Source organism: Tachyglossus aculeatus, chromosome 6 (assembly GCF_015852505.1).
Source record: "Tachyglossus aculeatus isolate mTacAcu1 chromosome 6, mTacAcu1.pri, whole genome shotgun sequence".
In the NCBI taxonomy this organism is placed as follows: Eukaryota; Metazoa; Chordata; class Mammalia; order Monotremata; family Tachyglossidae; genus Tachyglossus; species Tachyglossus aculeatus.
In genome coordinates, this window is record NC_052071.1 from 59,021,703 (window position 1) to 59,048,184 (window position 26,482).

At 48.9% G+C, this 26,482-nt stretch overlaps 1 protein-coding gene across 2 annotated transcripts in view; it reads right to left on the reverse strand.

Moving 5' to 3' along the window:
• Positions 1 to 26,482, reverse strand: part of LOC119930044 (connector enhancer of kinase suppressor of ras 2-like) — a 266,115-nt gene that overhangs the window by 7,303 nt on the left and 232,330 nt on the right. The window contains exons 18-22 of one of the 2 annotated variants that reach the window (XM_038748473.1): positions 24,697 to 24,770; positions 18,989 to 19,060; positions 8,067 to 8,137; positions 7,190 to 7,290; positions 4,434 to 4,878 (exon numbers count right to left, since the gene is read on the reverse strand). In XM_038748473.1, coding sequence (XP_038604401.1) covers positions 4,434 to 4,878; positions 7,190 to 7,290; positions 8,067 to 8,137; positions 18,989 to 19,060; positions 24,697 to 24,770 — 763 coding nt within the window. Of the gene's footprint in view, positions 1 to 4,433; positions 4,879 to 7,189; positions 7,294 to 8,066; positions 8,138 to 18,988; positions 19,061 to 24,696; positions 24,771 to 26,482 lie in introns of both variants that reach the window. The other variant, XM_038748472.1, reaches the window with a different exon arrangement.

The following is a 26,482-nucleotide window of genomic DNA, read 5'->3' on the forward strand; positions in this document are numbered from 1 at the left end:
ACTTAACAAATGCCATCATTATTATTATTAGAGAAGCAGCGTGGCTCAATGGAAAGAGCCCGGGCTTGGGAGTCAGAGGTCATGGGTTCAAATCCCGCCTCTGCCAATTGTCAGCTGTGTGACTTGGGGCAAGTCACTTCACTTCTCTGGGCCTCAGTTACCTCATCTGTAAAATAGGGATGAAGACTGTGAGCCCCATGAGGGACAACCTGATCACCTTGTAATAATAATAATGATGGCATTTATTAAGCGTTTACTATGTGCAAAGCACTGTTCTAAGTGCTGGGGAGGTTACAAGGTGATCAGGTTGTCCCACAGGGGGCTCACAGTCTTAATCCCCATTTTACAGATGAGGTAACTGAGGCACAGAGAAGTTAAGTGACTTGCCCAAAGTCACACAGCTGACAATTGGTGGAGCCGGGATTTGAACCCATCACCTCTGACTCCAAAGCCCGGGCTCTTTTCCATTGAGCCACGCTGCTTCTCTTGTATCCTCCCCAGCGCTTAGAACAGTGCTTTGCACGTAGGAAACGCTTAACAAATGGCCCACTGTTGGGTAGGGACCATCTCTATATGTTGCCAACTTGTACTTCCCAAGCACTTAGTATAGTGCTCTACTCACAGTAAACGCTCAATAAATACGATTGAATGAATGAATGAATGAACAAATGCCATCATTATTATTATTATTATTATTATTATTATTACTGTACCTTGATCTACTCTATTTCACCACAGACCCCTCTCCCAAGTGCCCAGTGCTTAGAACAGTGCCCAGCACTTAGGACAATGCTTTGCACATAGGAAGCGCTTAATAAATGCCATCCAAAAAAAAAGTCCTCCCTCTGGCCAGGAACTTCCTCTCTCCTCATATCCGACAGACAGTTTCTCTCCCCAACCTTCAAAGGCTGATTGAAGGCACATCTCCAAGATGCCTTCCCTATTTATCAATCAATCAATCAATCATATTTATTAAGTGCTTACTGTGTGCAGAGCACTGTACTAAGCACTTGGGAAGTACAAGTTGGCAACATATATTTGTGCTTTCCTTTCCTCTTCTCCCACTCCCATTTGCATCGCCCTGACTTGCTCCCTTTATTCACCCCCGCTCCTGGCCTCACAGCACTTATGTCCATATCTGTGACTTTATTTATTTATATTCATTTCTGTCTCCTCCTGTAGACCAGAAGCTCCTGGTGGGCAGGGAACGTGAATGTTGAATTGCTATATTGTACTCTCCCAAGGGCTTTGTACAGAGCTCTGCCCACAGTAATAATAATAATAATAATAATAATAATAATAATAATAATGGCATTTATTAAGCGTTTACTATGTGCAAAACACTGTTCTAAGTGCTGGGGAGGTTACAAGGTGATCAGGTTGTCCCTCGGGGGGCTCACAGTTTTGATCCCCGTTTTACAGATGAGGTAACTGAGGCCCAGAGAAGTGAAGTGAGTTGCCCAAAGTCACATAGCTGACAATTGGCAGAGCCGGGATTTGAACCCATGACCTCTGACTCAAAAGCCCGGCTCTTTCCACTGAGCCAGTAAGTGCTCAATAAATATAATGGACTGACCGACTGCTTTGCCCACAACGGGAGCTCAATAAATTCTTGTGAATGAGGCTGGGAGAACTCAGCAAGGCCCACTCACCACCCCTTTGGCAGATGAACGGATGACCAAGGATAGATTATCGCCCTCTCTGACTGCCAGCTTGTTAATAATAATAATAATAATAATAATAATAATAATGGCATTTATCAAGCGCTTACTATGTGCAAAGCACTGTTCTAAGCACTGAGCACTGTTGTTACGGGCAGGAATGTGTTTTCTAATTCTGTTGCATTGTACTCTCCCAAGAGCTTAGTACAGTGCTCTGCACACCTCTAGAATACCCCTCTAATTATGTGACCTCCGATAAAGCACTCAATCACCTTGCTCCCTCCTACCCTACCTTGCTGCTTTCCTATTACAACCCAGCCCGTGTTTTTAGCTCCTCAAATGCCAATCTAGTTGCTATACTATATAGAGGAGCAGCGTGGTTCAGTGGAAAGAGCCCGGGCTTTGGAGTCAGAGGTCATGGGTTCAAATCCTGGCTCCACCAATTGTCAGCTGTGTGGCTCTGGGCAAGTCACTTAACTTCCCTGTGCCTCAGTTACCTTATCTAAAAAATGGGGTTGAAGACTGTGAGCCCCCCGTGGGACAACCTGATCACCCTGTAGCCTCCCCGGTGCTTAGAACAGTGCTTTGCACATAGTAAGTGCTTAATAAATGCCATTATTATTATTATGATTGTTATTATTATTATTATACCTCCAACTTGTCTATCTCGCCACCAACTTCTCGTCTGCTTCTTGCCTCTGGCCTCCCTCTTCCTCTCTGACTGATTATCACTCTCCCCCCCTTCAAAGCCTTATTGAAGGCACATCTCCTCCAAGAGGCCTTCCCTGACTAAGCCCTCAGGGAGAAGCAGCGTGGCTTAGTGGCAACAGCCCGAGCTTGGGAGTCAGAGGTTGTGGGTTCTAATCCCGACTCCACCACTTGTCAGCTGTGTGACTTTGGGCAAGCCACTTCACTTCTCTGGGCCTCAGTTCCCTCATCTGTAAAACGGGGATTAAGGCTGTGAGGCCCACGTGGGACAATCTGATAACCTTGTATCTAACCCAGCACTCAGAACAGTGCTCGGCACATAGTAAGCGTTTAACAAATACCCTCACTGTTATTATTATCTTCTCCCACTCCCTTCTGCATCAGCTTTGGATTTACTCTCCCATCCCTTAGTCCCACAGCACTTAGGTCTATATCCATCTAGAATGTAAGTTCGTTATGGCCAGGGAGAGTATCTGCTCATTCTTTTATCTTAAACAGTGCTCTGCATCTAGTAAGCACTCAATAAATACCATTGATTGATTGACTGATTTATATATTAATGTCTGTCTCTCCCTCTAGACTCTACGCTTGTCATGGTCAGGGAATGTCTCAGCCAGTTCTTTTCTACTGTACTCCCCCAAGCACTTAGTACAGTGCTCTGAACTCAGTCGGTGCTCAATAAATAGGACTGATCGATTCATTGAACTGGAATTCCTTAACCCTGTCCCTTGGGGGACTAGCAATCTAAAACCCAAAAGGGGGAAAGGGGACTGGCAATGGTGATGATGGTATTTGTTAAGCGATTACGATGTGTCGAGCACCGTTCTAAGCGCTGGCGAAGATACAAGGTAATTTGGTTGTCCCACGCGGGGCTCACAGTCTTAATCCTCATTTTCCAGATGAGGCAACTGAGGCACAGAGAAGTTGTGACTTGCCCAAAGTCACACAGCTGATAAGTGGCAGGGACAGGATTAGAACCCACCGTCTCTGACTCCGAAGCCTGGGCTCTTCAACTGACCCCTTAAGGGCAACAGACCCATAAGGGCTGGTAGCCTTAAGCTGCCCTGACGGGGAACAACGTAACTTGCGGGTGGCAGTTGGGGCCCATGTCCCCCCCTCCACCTGGTGACCCCAGCGTCGCCCGCCCAAGGTTCCCCATCACGGGCCTTCTGGTCCCTGTAGTCTCACGCTCAGGGGTCCAGACGAGAGATGACTGAGTGGGGTGGGGGCGGGGAAGCCTCGGAGGTTCACCCTGAGCCAGCTTCACCGTCTGGGTCACTTGACGGGAAGAGGGCTGTGCGGGGTGGGAAGTGTGGTGTTTGGGATCTTGCACTCGGGTCCCAAGGTTGGGGTTGAAAAGAAAGGCACACATCAACTCTATTGTATTTTCCCAAGCACTCAGTAATCAATCAGTCTACCAATCGCTTCCCGTGTGCAGAGCACTGTAGTAAGCGCTTGGGAGAGTACAGTATAACAGTTGATAGGCATGTTCCTTGCACATGGTGAGTGCTCAGTAAATACCACTGATTGACTAATTGATATCCCGAAAGCGTGTCCTGGGGGAGAAGGGTGCTGGAGGATCCCCCGGCCCACGTCCTCCCCCGGGCCTGGAATGCCCTCCCTCTGCCCATCTGCCAAGCTAGCTCTCTTCCTCCCTTCAAGGCCCTGCTGAGAGCTCACCTCCTCCAGGAGGCCTTCCCAGACTGAGCCCCTTCCTTCCTCTCCCCCTCGTCCCCCTCTCCATCCCCCCCATCTTACCTCCTTCCCTTCCCCACAGCACCTGTATATATGGATATATGTTTGTACGTATTTTTTACTCTATTTTATTTGTACATATCTGTTCTATTTATTTTATTTTGTTAGTATGTTTGGTTTTGTTCTCTGTCTCCCCCTTTTAGACTGTGAGCCCACTGTTGGGTAGGGACTGTCTCTATATGTTGCCAATTTGTACTTCCCAAGCGCTTAGTACAGTGCTCTGCACATAGTAAGTGCTCAATAAATACGATTGATGATGATGATGATGTAGCGGTCGGCACGTGCCACGGTGTCGGGACGCCCTCTCACCTTCCGGGCCACAGCCGTCCGTCTCCAGGAGGGCCGGCCGGTCGGTCGGCCACGGGGAGATCGGCCCCCGGCCCTGGCCCGCCACGTCTCGGTTCCGCGGGAGGCTCTGGCTGCGTGGCTTCTGGGCCCGGGCCTGGTCGCCGCCGGATCCACGCTGGCCCCCGAGCAGCGGGAAGGGCCCGTCCCGCTCGCGGGCGGGCTGCCTCTGGATGGGCAGCGTGGCCTGCCGCCGCTGGTCCGGGGACCCTCCGCCTGCCTCGGAGGGGACGGTCTGCAGGAAGTGCAGGCCGGTACTGGTCAGGGGCGTCTCGATGAGGTCCTGCCACGAGCGTCTCTCCCGGCAGGACGGGCGGGCCTCCTCGGCAGACCGCTGGCTGTAGGCCGACTGGCTGGAGAAATGCCGCCTGGGCCCGGGCTCGGGAAAGGGCACGGAGGAGGAAGTCGCCTAGGAGGGAACGGAGGGCAGCCACTGAATTCCGGGCCGAGGGAGCACCAACGGGCCTCTCCGCCATCTGGACGGAGCTACGAGCGACAGCGTCGATAAAAGCCGGTGTGGAGAGCCGCTGCCACCTCATCCCTTTCCCGTGTCATCCGTTCCCCCTCCCCACGCCGATCCCGGCCGCCTCCTGTGCCCCCAGGTGCGCCCTGAAACCTACGGGATGAGGAAGATACCTGTCCCCGCCCGCCGCCACCCCTGAGAAAGCTGACACTGATTTCGCTCTCCCTTCGAGGGTCAGATCGCTCCAGCCAAAACGAGTGGGAAAAACACACGGAAAAAGCAGTTGGGGACCACGGGCCACCCCCTGAACCAAAAACACCAAGCGATTCTGCTCAGCTACTGGGTCACTGGACTCAAAAATAAACCAACGGAGAGAGGCCAAAAAGAAAAGTGGAAAAAACAAAACCAAAAAAAAACCAACAAAAAAACCCTCAAAAACAAAAACAAACCAGAAAGGGAGGGGCTTTTAACCTGTGTCCCAGTTGATAGAACAACATCACATGGGTGAGAACCAGTCTGAACTTCACCCATGTGATGCTGTTTGGCCTCTGTCATTCTGGCTTTGGTTCGGGTTGGGTCAGGGTCATGTCAATCCCGCTGGAGAAAAATCTGAAAGAAAAATAGAGAACAGGCCTAGCTGCGCTGAGAAAGAGAGATTAAGCAACAGCACTGTACCCTGGACGCTGTGCCCTTTGCTCAAAAAAGAAAGAAAACAATAAAAAAGAAAGGAAAAAAAAAAAAGGAAGAAATGCAGCGGGAACAGAAGAAAACTCCTCCCCCTAGGAGATCGGTGCAGAGACTGCCAGGGAAGCTACAATTTCGAACTGCGTCGTTGGCCGGGATGGTTCTCAGTGGGAGGGCTTAGCACACAGTGGCAGCGTGGCCTAGTGGATGGAGCACCACCCTGGGAATCAGAAGGACCTGGGTTCTAATCCCGGCTCCGCCATTTGTCTGCTGTGTGACCTTGGGCACGTCACTTTCTTTCTCCGTGCCGCAGTGACCTCATCCGTAAAATGGGGATTAAGAATGGGAGCCTCAGGGGGGACATTGACTGGGTCCAACCTGATTAGCTTATATCTACCTCAGCACTTAGTACAGTGCCTGGCGCAGAGTAAGCGCTTAGCAAGTACCATTAAAAAAAGGGAGTAAGCGTGCGAAAAATGCGATCGTTTGAATGGTGGACTTAGAACTCTTGGGCCGGGCCTGGGTCACATCACACTGTTTTCTCAACGTAAAACCCAACCAGAAAGCAACAGGAGGCAGAGCAGTTTTATTCAGGGCCGGCCTGGGCTTGGCCTTAGAGTTTCTTCACAGCTTGCCCAGGCGCTAGTCCGGAGGGCGAGGCTTCCTCTTGAAGGCACAGCTCTTCCAAGAGGTCTTCCCTGATTAAGCCCTCTTATTATTTTCTTCAACTCCCTGCGAGGAAGTGTCACCCTGACTTGCTCCCTTTATTCGGCCCCCTCCCCACCCCACGGCACTTTTGTACTGTTAATTTATTTCTTTCTACTAACGTCTGTTTCCCCCTCAAGACTGTAAGCTCACTGTGGGCAGGAAATGTGTCTGTTATGCTGTTATATCATCATCAATCATATTTATTGAGCGCTTACTATGTGCAGAGCACTGTACTAAGCACTTAGTTTTATATTAGAGAAGCACCACGGCCTATACATAGAGCAGGGGCCTGGGATTCAAAAGGTCCGGGGTTCTCATCCCGGCTCCGCCACTTGTCTGTTGTGTGACTATGGACAAGTCTCTTCACTGTTCCTCAGTTACCTCATCTGTAAAATGGGGATGAAGACTGAGACCCCCACGTGGGACAGGGACTGTGTCCAACTTGGTTTGCTTGTATCCATCCCAGCGCTTAGCAGAGTGCCCTGCACATAGTAAGCACTTAACAGATACCATTATTATTGTTATTATTATTATCGTTGTGCTCTCCCAAGCAGTTAGTACAGTGCTGCCTTTAGTAAATGTGAATGACTGACTGACTGTGAGCCCACTGTTGGGTCGGGACCGTCTCTGTGTGTTGCCAACTTCCCAAGTGCTTAGTACAGTGCTGTGCACGCAGTAAGCACTCAATAAATACGATTGATTGATTGATGGACTGACGGCCTCTCGCTCGGGCCAATCCACGGAAATGGCGGCCCCTTGTCTGGTGAGGAAATGTCTTGAGTTTCCCCCCCTGCCCCAGGCCACACCAGCGCATCCTGGGCCTCGTCTGGGGTTGGGGTGATGGTGGCGGGGGGGCTTTACTCACGGAGGGGGTCCGGTGGTTAGCACCTCCCAGGGCGGGGGGCCCCTCGTGCTTCAGGGTCAACGAACCATCCATGTCATCCTGATCACTTTCGCTCCAGTAATCTGCTGAGAGAGGACCCAGTTCGGGGGTGAGGCGTCTCTCCTCACGGCAGGCGTCCTGGGGGGAGTCAAGGGTTGCCACTTCTGGGAAGGGGAATGCTGGGTTGATGGGGACCCCGGGCTCAGAGGCGGGTGAGGGGGCTCTCTCTCTCTCTCCTCTCTTTCTCTCTCTCCTTCTGGGCCCAAGATGATTCAGGCCAGTACAGCCCCGGCCCACCCTGGGCCTCCAGTGCTCTCTCTCCCAGACAACAACCGGAGAGAAGCAGCGTGGCTCAGTGGAAAGAGCGTGGGCTTGGGAGTCAGAGGTCATAGGTTCTAATCCCGGCTCTGCCACTTGTCAGCTATGGGCAAGTCACTTCACTTCTCTGTGCCTCAGTTCCCTCATCTGGGGATTAAGACTGTGAGCCCCACGTGGGACAACCTGATTACCTTGTATCCCCCCCCCCCACCCAGTGCTTAAACAGTGTTTGGCACATAGTAAGTGCTCAACAAACGCCATCACTATTATTAGTGGGAAGATCACAGTCTTGGAAGTCAGAAGACATAGGTTCTAATCCCGGCTCTGCCACTTGTCTGTTGTGTGGCCCTGGGGAGGTCGCTTAACTTCGCTGTGCCTCAGTTACCTCACCTGTAAAATGGAGATTAAAACTGTGAGCCCCACGTGGGACAGCCTGATTACCTTGTATCTACTCCAGTGCTTAGAACAGTGCTCAGCACATAGTAAGCGCTTCACAAATACCACCATTTTTATGATTATTATTATAAGCTCTGCTCTCTACCTTCATCGGGCCGGACGTCCTTGTCTTCGGGGGTGTAGCCGATGGCCGCCAGCCCCAGGCGGTTCATCCACCTGGAAAGATGAGAAGAGGAAGAAAGGGACGACACTCAGTTTGCTGCGAGGGCCGGGACAGGTGGAGCTGAGCATAAGCGCTTAGCACAGTGGTCTGCACCCAGGAGGTGCCCGATATACACCGCCAGATGACCGGCTGACACGGAGGGAAGAAACCCCCATAAGAGACTCAGGTCTCTCGCGGGGTAGGCGTGGAACCACGGTCCCAGGGTGGCAGGAGGATAAAAATCTCCAAACGGCAGCGGGCTCGCCCTCTCACCGAGATGAAAGCTAACTCAGTTCACGATTTGACACCGATATAAGATGCATAAGCACCTTCTCTCTTCGAGATCAAAGGAAGCCAGCATCTAACACATCCTCCATCCCCATATGGGGCTTCAGGCCACAGACGTGGGGCGAGGACGATGAACAGCTTGGCTTCTGAGCTCAGAAAGGGGCTCTTCCACCTGAAAGGCCCAACCTCCGCTGCCTTAATAAACACCAGCCGGGATAGCTGTAATTTGGCTCCGGCGGCACCGGGAGAACGGAAATTATTTCAGTGCCTCGTTGACTCCAAGATGCAACGCCTGACTCACAGAAATGAACATTTGTCCTCTCTGCCGCGCCTCTGCTGTTTAGGGGAAAGCGGGATGGATGGGTGCCTGGGGTAGGGGAGCATTGGCCCTGAATCATCTCTCTTGTTCCGCTTCTGAAAACACCCAGGAACAAACAAGAGAAGCTGATTTGGGGCAGGGCCCCTCCCGCTTCCACCGCTCAGCTCTAATCCACTTCATTAGAATGCAGAAATGGGAAATACGGAGAAAGATGAGGAGCGAAAACAAGGAGCGAAAGAAGAAACGCCGAAATGACGGAAGTGTCACAGAATACTTATTTCCACTTGCTTGGTCTCTCTGCATGCATTCTTCCTTTCCCAGGCACGCGCCTGACATCCCGAGCACGCTGACATCATGGGCACACTTAGAGCACGCAGTGTCCAGGGAATCAGTGGAAAAGGAACTCAGTACCAGTGCCCGGGTTAACCATCCGGTAGAGACCTGGATACTATAAGAACGCTCAAGCCATAAATGCAAGAAAGTGACACTTTTCCTTGCCCATGAGGTGCTTCTGCTCTAATGAGGAACATGCATGGTAAATGCTACTAATATCTTGAGTATCTCCTCCCACCCCTCCCATAGATTCAGGGGGAGAATCGGCATGGTTGAGTGGGAATAGCACAGGCCTGGGAGTTGAAGGACTTCTAATTCTGGCTCTGCCACTTAATAATAATAATAACGATGGTATTTGTTAAGTGCTTACTGTGTGCCAAGCACTATTCTAAGCACTGGAGTAGATACAAGATAATCAGGTTGTTCCACATGGGGCTCACAGTCTTACTCCCCATTTTACAGGTGAGGTCACTGAGGCACAGAGAAGTGACTTGCCCAAGGTCACACAGCTGATAAGTGATGGAGCCGGGATTAGAACCCATGACCTCTGACTCCCAAGCCTGTGCTCTATCTACTAAGCCATGCTGCTTAGATCATTGGTATCTACTGAGCACTTACTGTGTACAGAGCTCTGTACTAAGCACCACTTGCCTCCTGGGTGACCTCAGGCATGTCATTTAACTGCTCTGGGCTTCATTTTCCTCATCTGCAAAATGGGGATGAAATACCTGTTCTCCTCCCTCCTACTTAGAATGTGAACTCCCATGTGGGCCAGGGACTGATTCCGACCTGATGATCTTTTATCTATCCCTGTGCTCGGCACATAATAAGACTTAACACGTTCCACAGTTATTAATAATAATAATAATGGCATTTATTAAGCACTTACTATGTGCAAAACACTGTTCTAAGTGCTGGGGAGGTTACAAGGTGATCAGGTTGTCCCGCGGGGGCTCACAGTCTTAATCCCCATTTTGCAGATGAGGGAACTGAGACACAGAGAAGTGAAGTGACTTGCCCAAAGTCACACAGCTGACAACTGGCAGAGCTGGGATTCGAACCCATGAACTCTGACTCCAAAGCCCGGGCTCTTTCTGCTGAGCCAGGCTGCTTCTCACTGGATTCTATTACTGCTTCTATTACTGGATTCATATTTTACACAGCCCTTGAGTTGTTGACAGGCTATACTTCCCAAGTGCTTAGTACAGTGCCCTGCACACAGTAAGCGCTCAATAAATACGATTGAATGAATGAATTGGAAAAGAGTTTCATTTGAAAAGTTGAGTGTTCAGATGGGGTTAATTGTTTCCTCTCAGTGTGCTATTACCCTGAAAGCCAAGGCCAGAAAGCCGGGACCCCAGGCCACACACCCTTCAATCAATCAATCAATCAATCAGTGGTATTTACTGAGTGCTTATTAGGTGCAGAGCACTGTTCTAACTGCTTGGGAGAGTACAGTACAACAGAATTAGCAGAAACATTTCCTGCCCAAAAGGAGCTTGCAGGCTAGAGGGGAAGACAGACATTAAAAGGAAAGCTCCTCTCCTCAGGGCAACTGCTGGAGTGACACCTGTCTCCAATCGACCTGTCCACAGTAATTTGGAATGCAAGAATGAATGAATGAATATTCAATTTATTTATTTATATTTATTCTGTTTATTTTTATTTTGTTAATATGTTCTGTCTTGTTGTCTGTCTCCCCCTTCTAGACTGTGAGTCCACTGTTGGATAGGGACCATCTCTAGATGTTACTGACTTGTACTGTACACAGTAAGCGCTCAATAAATATGATTGATTGATTGATTGATTGATTGTACTTCCCAAGCGCTTAGTGCTCTGCACACAGTAAGTGCTCAATAAATACGATTGAATGAATGAAATGAACCTCCAATCTTCAAGAACCTCCAGTGGTTGCCCATCTACCTCCACATCAATCAAAAACTTCTCCCCATCAGCTGTAAAGCATAAGTCAGCTAGCCCCTTCTTACCTCACTTCACTTCCTTCCTTTTACAAGCCAGGCCATACACTTTGCTCCTCTATTGTCAAGCTTCTCACTGTCCCTCCATCTCATCTATCTGGCCACTGACCCCTTGTTCAGGCCTGCCTCTGGCCTGAATCGCCCTCCCTCTTCATATCGGACAGGCAATCACTCTCCGCCCTTTCAAAGCCTTATTCAAAGTTCATCTGTCTCCCCTTTTTAGACTGTGAGCCCACTGTTGGGTAGTGACTATCTCTATATGCTGCCAATTTGTACTTCCCAAGCACTTAGTACAGTGCTCTGCACACAGTAAGCGCTCAATAAATACGATTGATTGATCTCCTCCAAGAGGCCTTCCCTGACTAAGCTCTTCTCTGAGCACTTGGATTTGCTCCTTTTACTCACCACTCCCACACCCCACAGCACTTATTCATTCAATCGTATTCATTCATTCATTCATTCATTCATTGAGTGCTTACTGTGTGCAGAGCACTGCATTAAGTGCTTGGGAAGTACAAGTTGGCAACATACAGAGACGGTCCCTACCCAACAGCGGGCTCACAGTCTAGAAAGTCACAGTCACTTACGTCCGTATCCATAATTTATCTATTCATTATATTAAAGTCTGCCTCCCCGCTAGACCCTAAGCTCACTGTGGGCAGGCATCGTGTTTACCAACTCTTAGACTGTGTTCTCCCAAGCTCTTAGTACTGTGCTCTGCACACAGTAAGCGCTCAATAAATACGATTGAATGAATGAATGAAATGAATGCTCTGCACCCAGTAAAGGCTCAATAAATATGACTGATTGATAAATACAGGGCAACTGGGACAAATGCAGTGGCATTAGTAGACACAATTCCTGCCCTGAAGGGGTTTAGGAAGGCCCATCCGCATTCATGCCTCAGATTGGATGGAGGGACCAAAGTAGGAGAGGCCGGACCGATTCCAGGCTGACCATTATAACTGTCTGTTATATTGTTACATTGTACTGTCCCAAGCGCTTAGTACGGTGCTCTGCACATGGTAAGTGATCAATAAATACCACTGACTGACTAGTAACTATGGAGCACCTAGGGCTCCCTCCCCTCTCCAGCTTGGCCGCTTCAGACGGTGCCAGTCCCCACGGCTTAGACGGCCCTGCCATGTTCCTTTTTAATCACCAGAGAGAACACGGTGCTGCCTGTGTCTACTTTCCACAGCTGTCACGGTCTCACAAAGGAACATTTTTGTTTTTCAAGCTACACTGTGCATCCAAGTTTTTACTGCTTACAATCGATTAATTCCACACGGGTGGTTTGAAGACAACTCCACAAATCTCCCCAGCCTGGCACCTTCTGCCTGTTTCCCGGACCGAAGCCTCAACAGAGAGAATAAAGATAAATGTCAGGTCATGCCCGGATGCTCAGCTCCGGAGGAGGGAACTCAATAACTGCCCACCAGAAGAGGCCGGGAGCAATAATTTGAGATGGAATCACGCGGTCAGCCTGATAAAAAGCTTCTTGAGGGTGGGGATTCATTCAGTCATTCAGTCGTATTTATTGAGCGCTTACTGTGTGCAGAGCCCTATACTAAATACTTGGGATAGTACAATACAACAATAAACAGACATTCCCTGCCCACAATGAGCTTACAGTTTAGATGGGGGGAGGCACACATTGATACAAATAAATAAATTACAGATATGTAGGTGCCACAGGGCTGGGATGAAGGAAGAACCAAGGGAGCGAATCAGGGCAATGCTGAAGGGAGTGGGAGAGGAGGAAAGGAGGGGCTTAGTCCGGGAAGGCTTCTGGGAGGAGATGGGCCTTCGATAAATCTTGGAAGTGGGGGAGAGTAATTGTTGGATTTTGGAAGGGAAGGTGTAACAGACCAGAAGCAGGATGTGGGCTGGGGATCGGTGGTGAGATAGGTGAGATGGAGGTACAGCGAGAAGGTTAGTATTAGGGGAGTGACGTACCGGGCTGGATTATAGAAGGAGAATAGCAAGGTGAGGTAATAATAATAATAATAATGTTGGTATTTGTTAAGCGCATACTATGTACAAAGCACTGTTCTAAGCACTGGGGGGAACACAAGGAGATGAGGTTGTCCCATGTGGGGCTCACAGTATTAATCCCCATTTTACAGATGAGGGAACTCAGGCACAGAGAAGTGAAGTGACTTGCCCAGGGTCACACAGCAGACATGTGGGGGAGGCGGGATTCGAACCCATGACCTCTGACTCCCAAGCCCGCGCTCTTTCCACTGAGCCACGCTGCTTCTCGTGTAGAAGGTAGAAGGTGTAGAAGGTAGAAGGGGGCAAGGTGGTGGACTGCTTAAAAGCCAATGGTGAGGAGTTTTTGCTTGATGGGGAGGTGGCTGGGCAACCACTGAAGTTTTCTGTGGAGTCGGGTGACATATTCTGAACGTTTATATGTATATATGTTTGTACATATTTATTACTCTATTTATTTATTTTACTTGTACATATCTATTCTATTTAGTTTATCTTGTTAATACGTTTGGTTTTGTTCTCTGTCTCCCCCTTCTAGACTGTGAGCCCACTGTTGGGTAGGGACCGTCTCTATATGTTGCCAACTTATACTTCCCAAGCACTTAGTACAGTGCTCTGCACACAGTAAGCGCTCAATAAATACGATTGATGGATTGAAAGATGATCTGGGCAGCAGAGTGAAGTATGGATTGGAGTGGGGAGAGAAGAGAGACTGGGAGGTTATGTCTTCCACGTCTTCTGGGCTCTCCCAAGTGCTGAATAATAATAATAATAATGGCATTTATTAAGTGCTTACTACATGCAAAGCACTGTTCTAAGCGCTGGGGAGGTTACAAGGTGATCAGGTTGTCCCATGGGGGGCTCACAGTCTTAATCCCCATTCTACAGATGAGGTAACTGAGGCACAGAGAAGTTAAGTGACTTGCCCAAAGTCAAATAGCTGATGATTGGTGCAGCTGGGATTTGAACCCAGGACCTCTGACTCCAAAGCCTGGGCTCTTTCCACTGAGGCACGCTGCATCTCTACTTCACGCTGCTTCAGTACTGTGCAGCCGGCAGGCACTAAATAAATGTTATTGACTGATTGAGAGTCCCCTCACTCTCTGCTTTCTACCCCAAATTTACTTAGGGGGATGGATGGCTACCTCTAGAATTCTCCTTTCTGGCACTGAATAAAACAAAAACAAAGGAAAATGTCTGTCTCCCCTTCCAGTCCAGAAACTCCTTGTGGGCAGGGAACGTGTCTTCCAACTGTATTGTATCGGGCGCTTAGTACAGTATTCTGCACACAGCAAGTGCTCAATAAATACCCCAGATTGATTCCACCAGGCAGGGAGAAAAGGGATGAAGGAGGCTATTTGACGGGGAAGCCCCCATGACCTCCTCTGCCAGCCAAACCCCTGGCAGTTTAAAGTGACTCAATCAGTGGTTTCTATTGAACGCTTACAGTGTGAAGATCACTGTAAAAGTGCTTGGGAGAGCACAGTAATAATAATAATAATAATGTTGGCATTTGTTAAGCGCTTCCTATGTGCAAAGCACTGTTCTAAGCGCTTGGGGGGATACAAAGTGATCAGCTTGTCCCACGTGGGGCTCACAGTCTTAATCCCCATTTTACAGATGAGGTAACTGAGGCTCAGAGAAGTTAAGTGACTTGCCCAAGGTCACACAGCAGGCATGTGGCGGAGCCGGGATTCGAACCCATGACCTCTGACTCCAAAGCCCGTGCTCTTTCCACTGAGCCACGCTGCTTCTCTATTTTTATTAAGCGCTTACTCTGTGCAAAGCACTGTTCTAAGTTCTGGGGAGGTTACAAGGTGGTCAGGTTGTCCCACGGGGGGGGGCCCACAGTCTTAATCCCCATTTTACAGATGAGGGAACTGAGACCCAGAGAAGTGAAGTGACTTGCCCAAAGTCACACAGCTGACAGTTGGCAGAGCCGGGATTCGAACCCTTGACCTCTGACTCCAAAGCCCGGGCTCTTTCCCGCTGAGCCACGCTGCTTCCTTTTCAGTACAACAGAATAGGTAGATACAAGCCCTGCCCTCAGGGAATCTGACTCTCTTTTGGGGGACAGAGCAGAAGAGTCATGTTGGGAGCGAGAGACAAAGAGGTAAAGGTGAAAACAGTGCCGGGCAACTCGGCAACTCAACCCAGGCCCTTTTTTCTGGGTATTCGGTGTGATCCTCTCTGACCTTTCCAGGCACACGCACGCTCAGAACTCAACTTCACCATCCGTGCCGCTTCTCCAAAGACAAAGGATGACCGCATATCTAACTTCCTATGTGAGCCTGATGTCCCTGCTTTTCTGAGCCTTTCACTTGACTGCTTTTTACAGATAATGTTCGCACAGCACCGTCGCTATCGTTACACGGGCGGTGAGTGAGGCCTAGTGGAGAAGCATTGTGGCCTAGTGGATTCAGCCCGGCCCTGGGAGTCCTGGGTTTTAATGTTGGCTCCGTCGCTTGTCTGCTGCTTGACCTTGGACAAGTCACTTCACTTCTCTGGGCCTCACTTACTGCATCTGTAAAATAAGGATGAAAACTGAGCCCCTTGTGGGGCAGGGACTGCACCTATCCTGTCTATCATCATCATCATCATCAATCGTATTTATTGAGCGCTTACTATGTGCAGGGCACTGTACTAAGCAGTTGGGAAGTACAAATTGGCAACATATAGAGACAGTCCCTACCCAACAGTGGGCTCACAGCCTAAAAGGGGGATACAGAGAACAAAACCAAACTTGTATCTACCCCAGCGCTCAATACAGTGCTTTTTTACAGATTGACACTCCTCCCCTGAATCGGAGGAGCTGTGGTTTTTACCGGTTTCTCCGCAGTGGAAATGTGTTTTTCCTAAGAGTGCTCCCTCCCAGGTACTTCGGACTTCCAGTCCCGTGCTCTATCCACTAGGCCAGGCTGCTTTTCTGGCTTTCCAGACAGGCACCAACGAGTAAAAAAAATCCCTGCTAATGAGCTCAGAGCAGCATATTTTTTCCTCCCCTGTCTGCCTCTGGAGCTGTTTCTTGATAAGCAAAATCACTCTGGGGAGAGGGGTGTGAATCTGTGCTTTGTTTGGAAACTCTGCTTCCTGCTACTCCTCTCAGCCCTTGGCGGGTCTACTTAATGATAATGATAATAATGATAATGATAATGGTGGTATTTGTTAAGCACTTACTATGTGCAAGCACTGTGCTAAGCGTTGGGGTAGATGCGATGCCATCCAGTCAGACACAGTCCCTGTCCCACATGGTGGCTCACAGTCTAAAGGTGGAGGGAAAAACAGGCATTTCATTCCCATTTTACAGAGAGGAAACCGAGGCCCAGAGAAGTCATGCTTACGATCTAGCGGAGGATTGAGAACAGTAACCACTGTTCCCTCTGACTGGAATGAACTGGGGGGTTCTGGGAGAATCCTGGGTCTCACAACCCAGACTTCCTTCTCCAAGGAAAACAGTAGGGACGGACATGGAGGGGGGACCCACGCGAGTCCCGCAGAAATTTCAGTCTACTGAACGTGACGCATTGGTAAGTGGGTGTGGGCCACCAGAATCACGTCAACATTTGACCCACAAGTGGCTGAGGAGTTTGTTCTTTTATTTCATTAGCAGTTTGTGTCTCAGAACACAAATGCTGACGGGGAGCTCTGACCGGACGGTGGGTCAGTCAGTCAGTCAATTTATTGAGCACTTACTGTGTGCAGAGCACTGCACTAAGTGCTTGGGAGAGTGTGATATAACAATGTAATGGATATATTCCCTGCCAACAACAAGCTCACATCCCGAGGGCGTTGGCATTAGTCTTGCGGAGGCATGTTGGCCTGAAACAAGCAAGATAGCGGGGACGATTCACCAGCTGAGGGACGTCTGGGGGTGTGTGGGCATGTATGTGTGTATAGATGCATGTCAGTATGTGCATGCATGGGTTTATATGTGTTAGAATGTGTCAGGGAGGGTGCCAGGGAGCCATATCAGCTCAGACAAGCTCACCGGGTTCTGCGGAGCATCCAGTGGCCAGCCAAGTCAATCAGTCAATCGTATTTATTGAGCACTTACTGAGTGAAAAAGCACTGTACTAAGCGCTTGGAAGAGTACACTGTGATGATATCATAGACATATTCCCTCCACACAATGAGTTTATGGTGTAGAGGGGGAGACAGGCAATAACATAAATAAATAAATTATGGGTATGGATGTAAGCGCTGTGGGACTGGGAAGGGGGGATGAATGTAAGGAGCAAGTCAGAGTGATGCAAAAGGGAATCGAAGAAAAGGAAAAAGAAGGTTTAATCAGGGAAGACCTCTTGGAGGAGATGTGGCAGCAGATGGAGTTTGGTGAGCCTCGTTTTTGCCCCAACCATTGGCCACTGGTTGTTTGTGGCCCCCTTTCCCGGGTGGGCTGAAAACCAGAAGGCAGGGATTCCTGGGCATGAGACTGGAGGCTCAGGCGAGCCTCCTCATTGCTTTGAGGGTCTGCGGGATTGACGGCTGACTGGGTGGGGTGGGCAGGGAGGGAGTCGGGTGCCCTGGGCCGGTGTCTGAGGGTCTCTAGGGCAATGGTGGGGTGGGCACCGACGGAGAGCAGGGCAGAAAAGCACCAAGGGCTGCCGCTGGGCTCCTCCCACTTCCTCCATTCACAGCTGACCAGGCACAGTCATGCCTCTCCCCCATCATCTTGGAAGCTCCTTGTGGGCAGGGAGGCATCTTGGATTTCATCTGTATTTTCCCAAGGGCCCTGGCCAGAATGCCATCAGAGCCCACCTGCCTGCCCTCCCATTCCCGACTGCTCCCTCCAACTCCTTCCCAGCTGGAGTCTGGCATCCATCCCACCCCCACACATCACTCACCGTGAGTATGGACTCCCCTGCAACCTGCCCCCTGCTTTGGCCACAGGAGTCGGGGACCGTGGGGTCTCCCCTCCAAAGTCCAGCAGGGTTAAGAGCATCTTGGGCATAATAATAATAATAATAATAATGGCATTTATTAAGTGCTTACTATGTGCAAAGCACTGTTCTTGTAACCTGGGGAGGTTACAAGGTGATCAGGTTGTCCCACGGGGAGCTCACAGTCTTAATCCCCATTTTACAGATGAGGTAACTGAGGCACAGAGAACTTCAGCGACTTGCCCAAAGTCACAGAGCTGACAACTGGCAGAGCCGGGATTTGAACCCATAACCTCTGACTCCAAAGCCCAGGCTCTTTCCACTGAGCCACGCTGCTTCTGCCCAGGTCCCTCTACCCACAGATGTGGACACCCACAGACAGACCGGGTCGCCGTGGCTGAGGTCCAGAGGGTATCACCCAGGGGCACATAATAATAATAATGGCAATTATTAAGCGCTTACTATGTGCAAAGCACTGTTCTAAGCGCTGGGGAGGTTACAAGGTGATCAGGTTGTCCCACGGGGGGCTCACAGTCTTAAATCCCAATTTTACAGATGAGGTAACTGAGGCACAGAGAAGTTAAGTGGCTTGCCCAAAGTCACAGAGCTGACAAATGGTGGAGCCGGGATTTGAACCCACGACCTCTGGCTCCAAAGCCCGGGCCCTTTCCACTGAGCCACGCTGCTTCTCTGGCACATTCCATCCGTGCCACCCTGCCCTTTCCCTGGAGGCAGACCCCACTGGGGGACCCTCTGCATGCTCGGTTGGAGTGAGAACGTGGGGGTCCAGACCCTGAGGCGAAGACCTCAGTCTCCCCAGCCCCACTCAGCCTCATTCAACGTGACGGCATCGCTTCCCTTCGACGCCCTCAACTTCGACCCCCACCCTGCTGCTCCTCGCTGACCTCGGCCTGAAACTGGGAGACCTGAGGGAGCCCGGAGAAGCCGAGGGCCTAGCTGCCCAGGGGCTGGACTTCCAGAGGGACCACCACGGCCTTCATTTTGCGGGACGGACAGAAGGACGGACGCACGGATCGCGGGCGACGGATCTACTGGCCAGTCGGCGCTTACCGGTTCATCTCCTCCAGGCAGTCCGTGGCGAAGTAGAAGCTCTTGATTTTGGGATGACACGCTTTGAAGGCGCTGAAAAAGAGGGAGAGAGCAGAAGGATCATGTTTCCCGTCTCCAAACGTTTTCTCCTCACGAGGGGAATTCTGAGCTTCCAAGGAGTGAGGGGTTTCAGCCACGCTGAAACATCTGCCCCGCTCCCAGAACCTCCTCTCGAAGGACACGGAGCAGAGACGAGATGCCGTCTCTTTCTTGTCCTGGCCGCAGTTCCATCTTGAACTCTCACACCTCAACTAAGCGCTCAGTAAAACTCACGGATCGAGAAGCCGTGTGGCCCAGTGGAAAGATCATGGGCGTGGGAGACAGAAGGCACGAGTTCTAATGCGACTCTGCTGCGTGTCTGCTGTGTGACCCTGGGCACTTAACTCCTCTGGGCCTCGGTTACCTCATCTGTAAAGTGGGGATTAAATCCTATTCCCTCTTATTTAGACTGTGATGTCATGTGGGACAGGGACTATGTCCAACCTGATTAGCTTGTACCTATCCCAGACCATAATAATAATTATGGTATTTGCTAAGCACTTACTATGTGCCAGGTACTGTACTAAGTGCTAGAATAATGATGATATTTGTTAAGCGATTATTATGTTCTAAGCACTGGGGAGATACAAGGTAATCTGGTTGTCTCACGTGGGGCTCACAGTTTTAGTCCCCGTTTTACAGATGAGGTATCTGAGGCACAGAGAAGTTAAGTGACTTGCCCAAATTCACACAGCTGACAAGTGGCAGAGCTGGGATTAGGACCTTCAACCTCTAAACCTAAGCCCGTGTTCTTTCCACTAAGCCACGCTGCTTCTCCAGACTATAGAACCATACTATTCTATTTATTTTATTTTGTTAATATGTTTTATTTTGTTGTCTGTCTCCCCTTTCTAGACTGTGAGCCCGCTGTTGGGTAGGGACTGTTTCTATATGTGGCCAACTTGTACTTCCCAAGCTCTTAGTACAGTGCTCTGCACATAGTAAGCACTCAATAAATACGATTGATTGATTGATTGATTGATTGATTGAATAGAAGCCCCAGAATGCACTAATTCCAATTAAGAATGTTTTGAAACCCTTCCAATTTACCGGAGCAGTCACACAATGCACGGGGAATTGCCATTTTGAAAATCAACAAGTTCAACCTGGTCATAGACAAAAAGTGGGGCTGTAATAAACATTAATATTGGATTAACGGATTGGCAAGTTTGGGGGGCATATTTTCCAGTTGATGGTTCTATTCTTATTGATTTTCTGCCTGTTCAAAGCCCTTCTAAAATCTCATTTACTCCAACAAGCTTTCCCCAATTCATCGCCGGCATTCTAAATAATATCACCTCACCACGCACCTCTGATATTTATTCCTATGCTCAGTACTTGCGTACATTTATTCAACTGTACATTCGATTATTTATTCTAATTACTGAATTTGTAAATATTTTTGGATCGTTTTCTCTGTTGTATGTTCCTTATTGACAGGGAATTTGTCTCTTCTGTTGTACTTTCCCAAAGGCTTAGTGAATATTATCGATTGAATCAGTGCAGTGTATGGGCACGCAAAATACATTTATTACTATTACTACTACTGGTTACATAGCTTGCTTATCACAACTGGTCTGAAGACTCTCTTCAACCCTAGTCCCAAAATAGGACTGGATCTGACTGATTTACCTTCTTTCTACACTGGGGCTAAACCAGTGCTTGACAACAGCAATGATAATGATGAATAATAATGGAATCTTTTTTATTATTATAGGGGAAACCCCGTGGCCTAATATATAGAGCACGGGCTTGGGAGTCAGATGGGCCTGGGTTCATTCATTCATTCATTCAATCATATTTATTAATAATAGTAATAATAATCATATTGATATTTGTTAAGAGCTATGTGCCAAGCACTGTTCTAAGCGCTGGGGTAGATACAGGGTAATCAGGTTGCCCTACATGGGGCTCACAGTCTTCATCCCCATTTTACAGATGAGGTAACTGAAGCACAGAGAAGTTAAGTGACTTGCCCAAGGTCACACAGCTGACAAGCGGCGGAGCCTGGATTAGAACCCATGCTTAGTGTGTGCAGAGCACTGTATTAAGCGCTTGGTTCTAAGCCCAGCTCCTCAGCATGTCTGCTGTGTGACCTGAGGTAAGTCACTTCATTTCTCTGTGCCTCAGTTACCTAATCTATAATAATAATAATAATAATAATAATAATAATAATGATTCTGGTATCTGTTAAGCGTTTATGATGTGGCAAGCACTGTTCTAAGTGTCATGGTAATAGTAATAACAAGAATAATAATAATAATAATAATAATGGCACTTGTTAAGCGCTTACTATATGCGAAGCACTGTTTTAAGCGCAGGGGGGGATACAAGGTGATCATGTTGTCCCACGTGGAGCTCACAGTCTTAGTCCCCATTTTACAGATGAGATAACTGAGGCTCAGAGAAGTTAAGTGACTTGCCCAAGGTCACACAGCAGACATGTGGCGGAGCCGGGATTAGAACCACTTATGCGTTAATGAGATATGAGCTAATCAGGTTGAACACAACCCTGACCCCTTGTGAGATGGGGACTGTGTGCAACCTGATTAGCTTGTATCTAGCTCAGCACTTAGTACAGTGCCTGGCAAATAATAATAATAATGATGGTATTTGTTAAGCGCTTACTATGTGCAAAGCACTGTTCTAAGCACTGGGGGGATACAAGGTGATCAGGTTGTCCCCCGTGGGGCTCACAGTCTTCATCCCCATTTTACAGATGAGGTAACTGAGGCCCAGAGAAGTGCAGTGACTTGCCCAAAGTCACACAGCTGACAACCGGCGGAGTCTAGATTTGAACCTATGACCTCTGACTCCAAAACCCGGGCTTCTTCCACTGAGCCACGCTGCTTCTCTAATAGTAAACGCTTAACAAATACCCTTAGGAAGCCACCCCAATCCCCCTAAATCCATTAGTGGGCAACAGCAATCTCGTATTGGCCAATAAGTGGCAGGGCTCAACTTGTGTTTGCATCCCTGGGCTCTGCTCCCATAAGCCTAGATTTGAGATCCAGGTGGTCAGTCAGTCAATTCTATTTACTGAATGCTTACTATGTGCAGAGCTCTGTACTAAGCGGTCGGGAGAGCCCAGCATAACAATAAACAGGCACATTCCCTGCCCACAATGATGCCTTCAGAGGCCCCAGACCACTTTCTTTCCTTCTTGACTCGGCGAGACACGTGAGCACAGACAGATTCTCCCTCCCAAGAACTGTCTCATCCGTTCACTCCCTTTCTGCCCATCCCTTCTCTGGCCTCTTCTCCTCTGGAGGTGCAGCGTGGCCTAGTGGATAAAGCACAGGCCTGAGAGTCACAAGGATCTGGGTTCTAATTCTGACTCCGCCACTTGCTTGCTGTGCGACCTTGGGCAAGTCACTTCACTTCTCTGGGCCTCGGTTCCCTCATCTTTAAAATGGAGATTAAGACTGGGAGCCCCATGGGGGTCAGAGGCTGTAACCAACCTAATTAGTTTGTATCTACCCTAGCGCTTAGAACAGTGTCTGGAGCATAGCCAGCGCTTCACAATTAACGATAATTAAAAAAAAGCATCCAAGCTAGGCTTGGGCTAATAATAATAATAATTATGGTAATTGTTAAGCACTTACTATGTGCCAATCACTGCTCTAAGCGCTGGGGAGGTTACAAGGTGATCAGGTTGTCCCACGTGGGGCTCACGGTCTTAATCCCCATTTTATAGATGAGATAACTGAGGCACAGAGAAGTTAAGTGACTTGCCCAAAGTCATACAGCTGACAAGTGGCGGAGCCTGGATTAGAACCGATGACCTCTGACTCCCAAATAATAATAATGGTGGCATTTATTAAGCGCTTACTACGTGCAAAGCACTGTTCTAAGCGCTGGAGGCTCTTTTCACTGAGCCATGCTGCTTCTCTTGTAAGCTCGGTGTGGGCAGGGAACATGTTCACCAACTCTTTTTTTATGGCATTTACTATGTGCAAAGCACTGTTCTAAGTGCTGGGGAGGTTACCAGGTGATCTGGTTGTCCCATGTGGGGCTCACAGTCTTCATTCCCATTTTACAGATGAGGGAACTGAGGCTCAGAGAAGTTAAGTGACTTGCAAAAACTCACACAGCTGACAAGTGGCAGAGCCGGGATTTGAACCCATGACCTCTGACTCCAAAGCCCGGGCTCTTTCCGCTGAGCCACGCTGCTTCTGCTGTAATGGACTCTCCCAAGAGCTTAGTACAGTGCTCGCCACACAGTAAGCGCTCAGTAAATATCAATCAGTCAATCGTACTAAGCTCTTGGGAGTACAATATAACAATGTAAAAGACACATTCCTTTCCCACAACGATTTTACAGTTTAGAGGGGAAGACAGACATTAATATAAATAAATAGATAATGGATATGGACGTAAGTGCTGTGGGGCTCAAGGGTGGGGTTGAATGAAGGGAGACAGAGAAGGGAGTGGGAGAGAAGGAAATGAGGGCTTAGTCAGGGAAGACTTCTTGGAGGAGATGGGCCTTCAATAAGGCTTTGAAGTGGGGGGAGAATAATTGTCTGTCGAATATGAAGAGGGAGGGCTTTATTTTACTTGTACATATCTATTCTATTTATTTTATTTTGTTAGTATGTTTGGTTTTGTTCTCTGTCTCCCCCTTTTAGGCTGTGAGCCCACTGTTGGGTAGGGACTGTCTCTATATGTTGCCAATTTGTACTTCCCAAGCGCTTAGTACAGTGCTCTGCACATAGTAAGCACTCAATAAATACGATTGATGATGATGATGATGACTCATGGTTGCCTCCGTCCTTTTACCTGACTCAGATGTGGCTACTGTTGGGGTGGTGGAGAGGAAGGGTGAGGGGTCTAGGGTGGGCTTCAGGGGTGGATTCTGAGTAGGGCAGGCCTGGGGGCCAACACTTTTCCCTGGAAATTCGGGCGTGAGTGGCTGGAAAATGGATCCGTAGAAGCGGCGAGGGTCGGCTGAAGTAGCTGGGAAGGGGCTGCCAGGATGGACACGGTCCACATGGTCTCTGGTCCCAGTGGTCGTGAGCCCACTGTTGGGTAGGGACTGTCTCTATATGTTGCCAACCTGTACTTCCCAAGCGCTTAGTACAGTGCTCTGCACACAGTAAGTGCTTAATAAATACGATTGATTGATTGATTGGAGACAGAAAGAGCCAGCTGGGCTTCCTCCATGGCAACCCTGGCGAACCAGCCCCGACTCGCATCGGCTGATTCCGTCAATAAGAGCGGAGAGAGGGCAGATGAAACTCGCCCGTGGCCTCTTCGTTCTCCTCAGGACCACCCAGCAAAGAGCCAGAGAGCCTCCTCCCCTCCCATGCAGGGTGGTTCATCATCATCGTCATCAATCGTATTTATTGAGCGCTTACTATGTGCAGAGCACTGTACTAAGCGCTTGGGAAGTACAAATTGGCAACATATACAGACAGTCCCTACCCAACAGTGTGCTTACAGCCTAAAAGGGGGAGACAGAGAACAAAACCAAACATACTAACAAAATAAAATAAATAGGATAGATATGTACAAGTAAAATAAATAAATAAATAGAGCAATAAATATGTACAAACATATATACATATATACAGGTGCTGTGGGGAAGGGAAACAGATAAGTACTCTCCCACAGAGGCGGGAGCTACTCACTGTTTCCTCCTGCACTCCACCGCTCGGTCGATCCTGAATTCGGGCAGGCTGATGAACCCTTCTGCTTTTTCATCCTGCAGGGAGGGAGGAAGGCAGAGCTATGTCAGGAGGGAGATGGAACCAGCCCCGGCCAGAAGTCTCAACTCCGTGCCCAGCGTGCCCGCCGTGCCCGTGGGCATCCGAGATGCTTTGCAGAGGATCGGCCACCCCTGCCCGCACCCCATGGGGTTTCAGTGGAAACTGTAAGCTTGTTGTGGGTAGGGATCATGTCCACCGACTCTGTTGTACTGGACTCTCCCAAGAGCTTAGTACAGTGCTCAGTGCACAGTAAGCGCTCGCTAAATAATAACAATAATAATAATAATAATAATAATAATAATGATAATGATGGCATTTGTTAAGCGCTTATTATGTGCAAAGCACTGTTCTAACTGCCGGGGAGGATACAAGGTGATCAGGTTGTCCCACGGGGGGCTCACAGTCTTAATCCCCATTTTACAGATGAGGGAACTGAGGCCCAGAGAAGTGAAGTGACTTGCCCAAAGTCACACAGCTAATTGGCGGAGCCGGGGTTTGAACCCATGACCTCTGACTCCAAAGCCCAGGCTCTTTCCATTGAGCCACGCTGCTTCCCTAAAATATCAATCAATATCAATATTAAATATCAATCAACCAATCATACTAAGCTCTTGGGAGTACAATATAACAGTATAACAGACACATTCCTTTCCTACAACGAATTTACAGCCTAAAGGGGAAGACAGACATTAATAATAATAATAATAATAGTAATAATGGTATTTGTTAAGCGCTTACTATGGGCAAAGCACTGTTCTAAGCACTGGGGGGATACAAGGTGATCAGGTTGTCCCATATGGGGCTCACATTCAATCCCCACTTTACAGATGAGGTAACTGAGGCACAGAGAAGTTAAGTGACTGGCCCAAAGTCACACAGCTGATAAGTGGCGGAGCGGGATTAGAACCCATGACCTCTGACACCCAAGCCCGGGCTCTTTCCACTGAGCCACGAATAAATGATGAATATGGATTTAAGCGCTGTGGGGCTGAGGGGTTGGGGTGAATAAAGGAAGCAAGGAAGCAAGACACATTCCTTTCCCACAACAAATTTACAGCCTAAAGGGGAAGACAGACATCAATAATAATAATAATAATAATAGTAATAATGGTATTTGTTAAGTGCTTACTATGTGCAAAGCACAGTTCTAAGCGCTGGGGAAGTTACAAGGTGATCAGGTTGTCCCTCGTGGGGCTTGCAGTCTTAATCCCCATTTTACAGACGAGGTATCTGAGGCCCAGAGAAGTGAAGTGACTTGCCCAAAGTCACACAGCAGACAAGTGGTGGAGCTGGGATTTGAACCCATGACCTCTGACTCCAGAGCCCGGGCTCTTTCCACTGAGCCATGCTGCTTCTCGAGGAAAAGAGGAAATGAGGGCTTAGTCAGGAAAGGCCTCTCGGGAAGAGATGAGCTTTCAGTAAGACTTTGAAGGAGGGGAGAGTAATTGTAGGATATTAAGTGAGAGGGTTTCTCAGGTCAGAAGAAGGATGTGGGTGACGGATCAATCAATCAATCATATTTATTGAGCACTTACTGGGTGCAGAGCATTGCACTAAGCGCTTGGGAAGATGATGATGATTAGCGAAGGCGGCCTGAAAACCAAGCCCGACCCCTCCCCACTGAGCACCCCAGGCTTCACGGGGGAGAAACTGGGTGGGCGCGCCCAGAGGGGTGGGGGGCAGAGGACAGCCCAGCCCGCCCCAGACC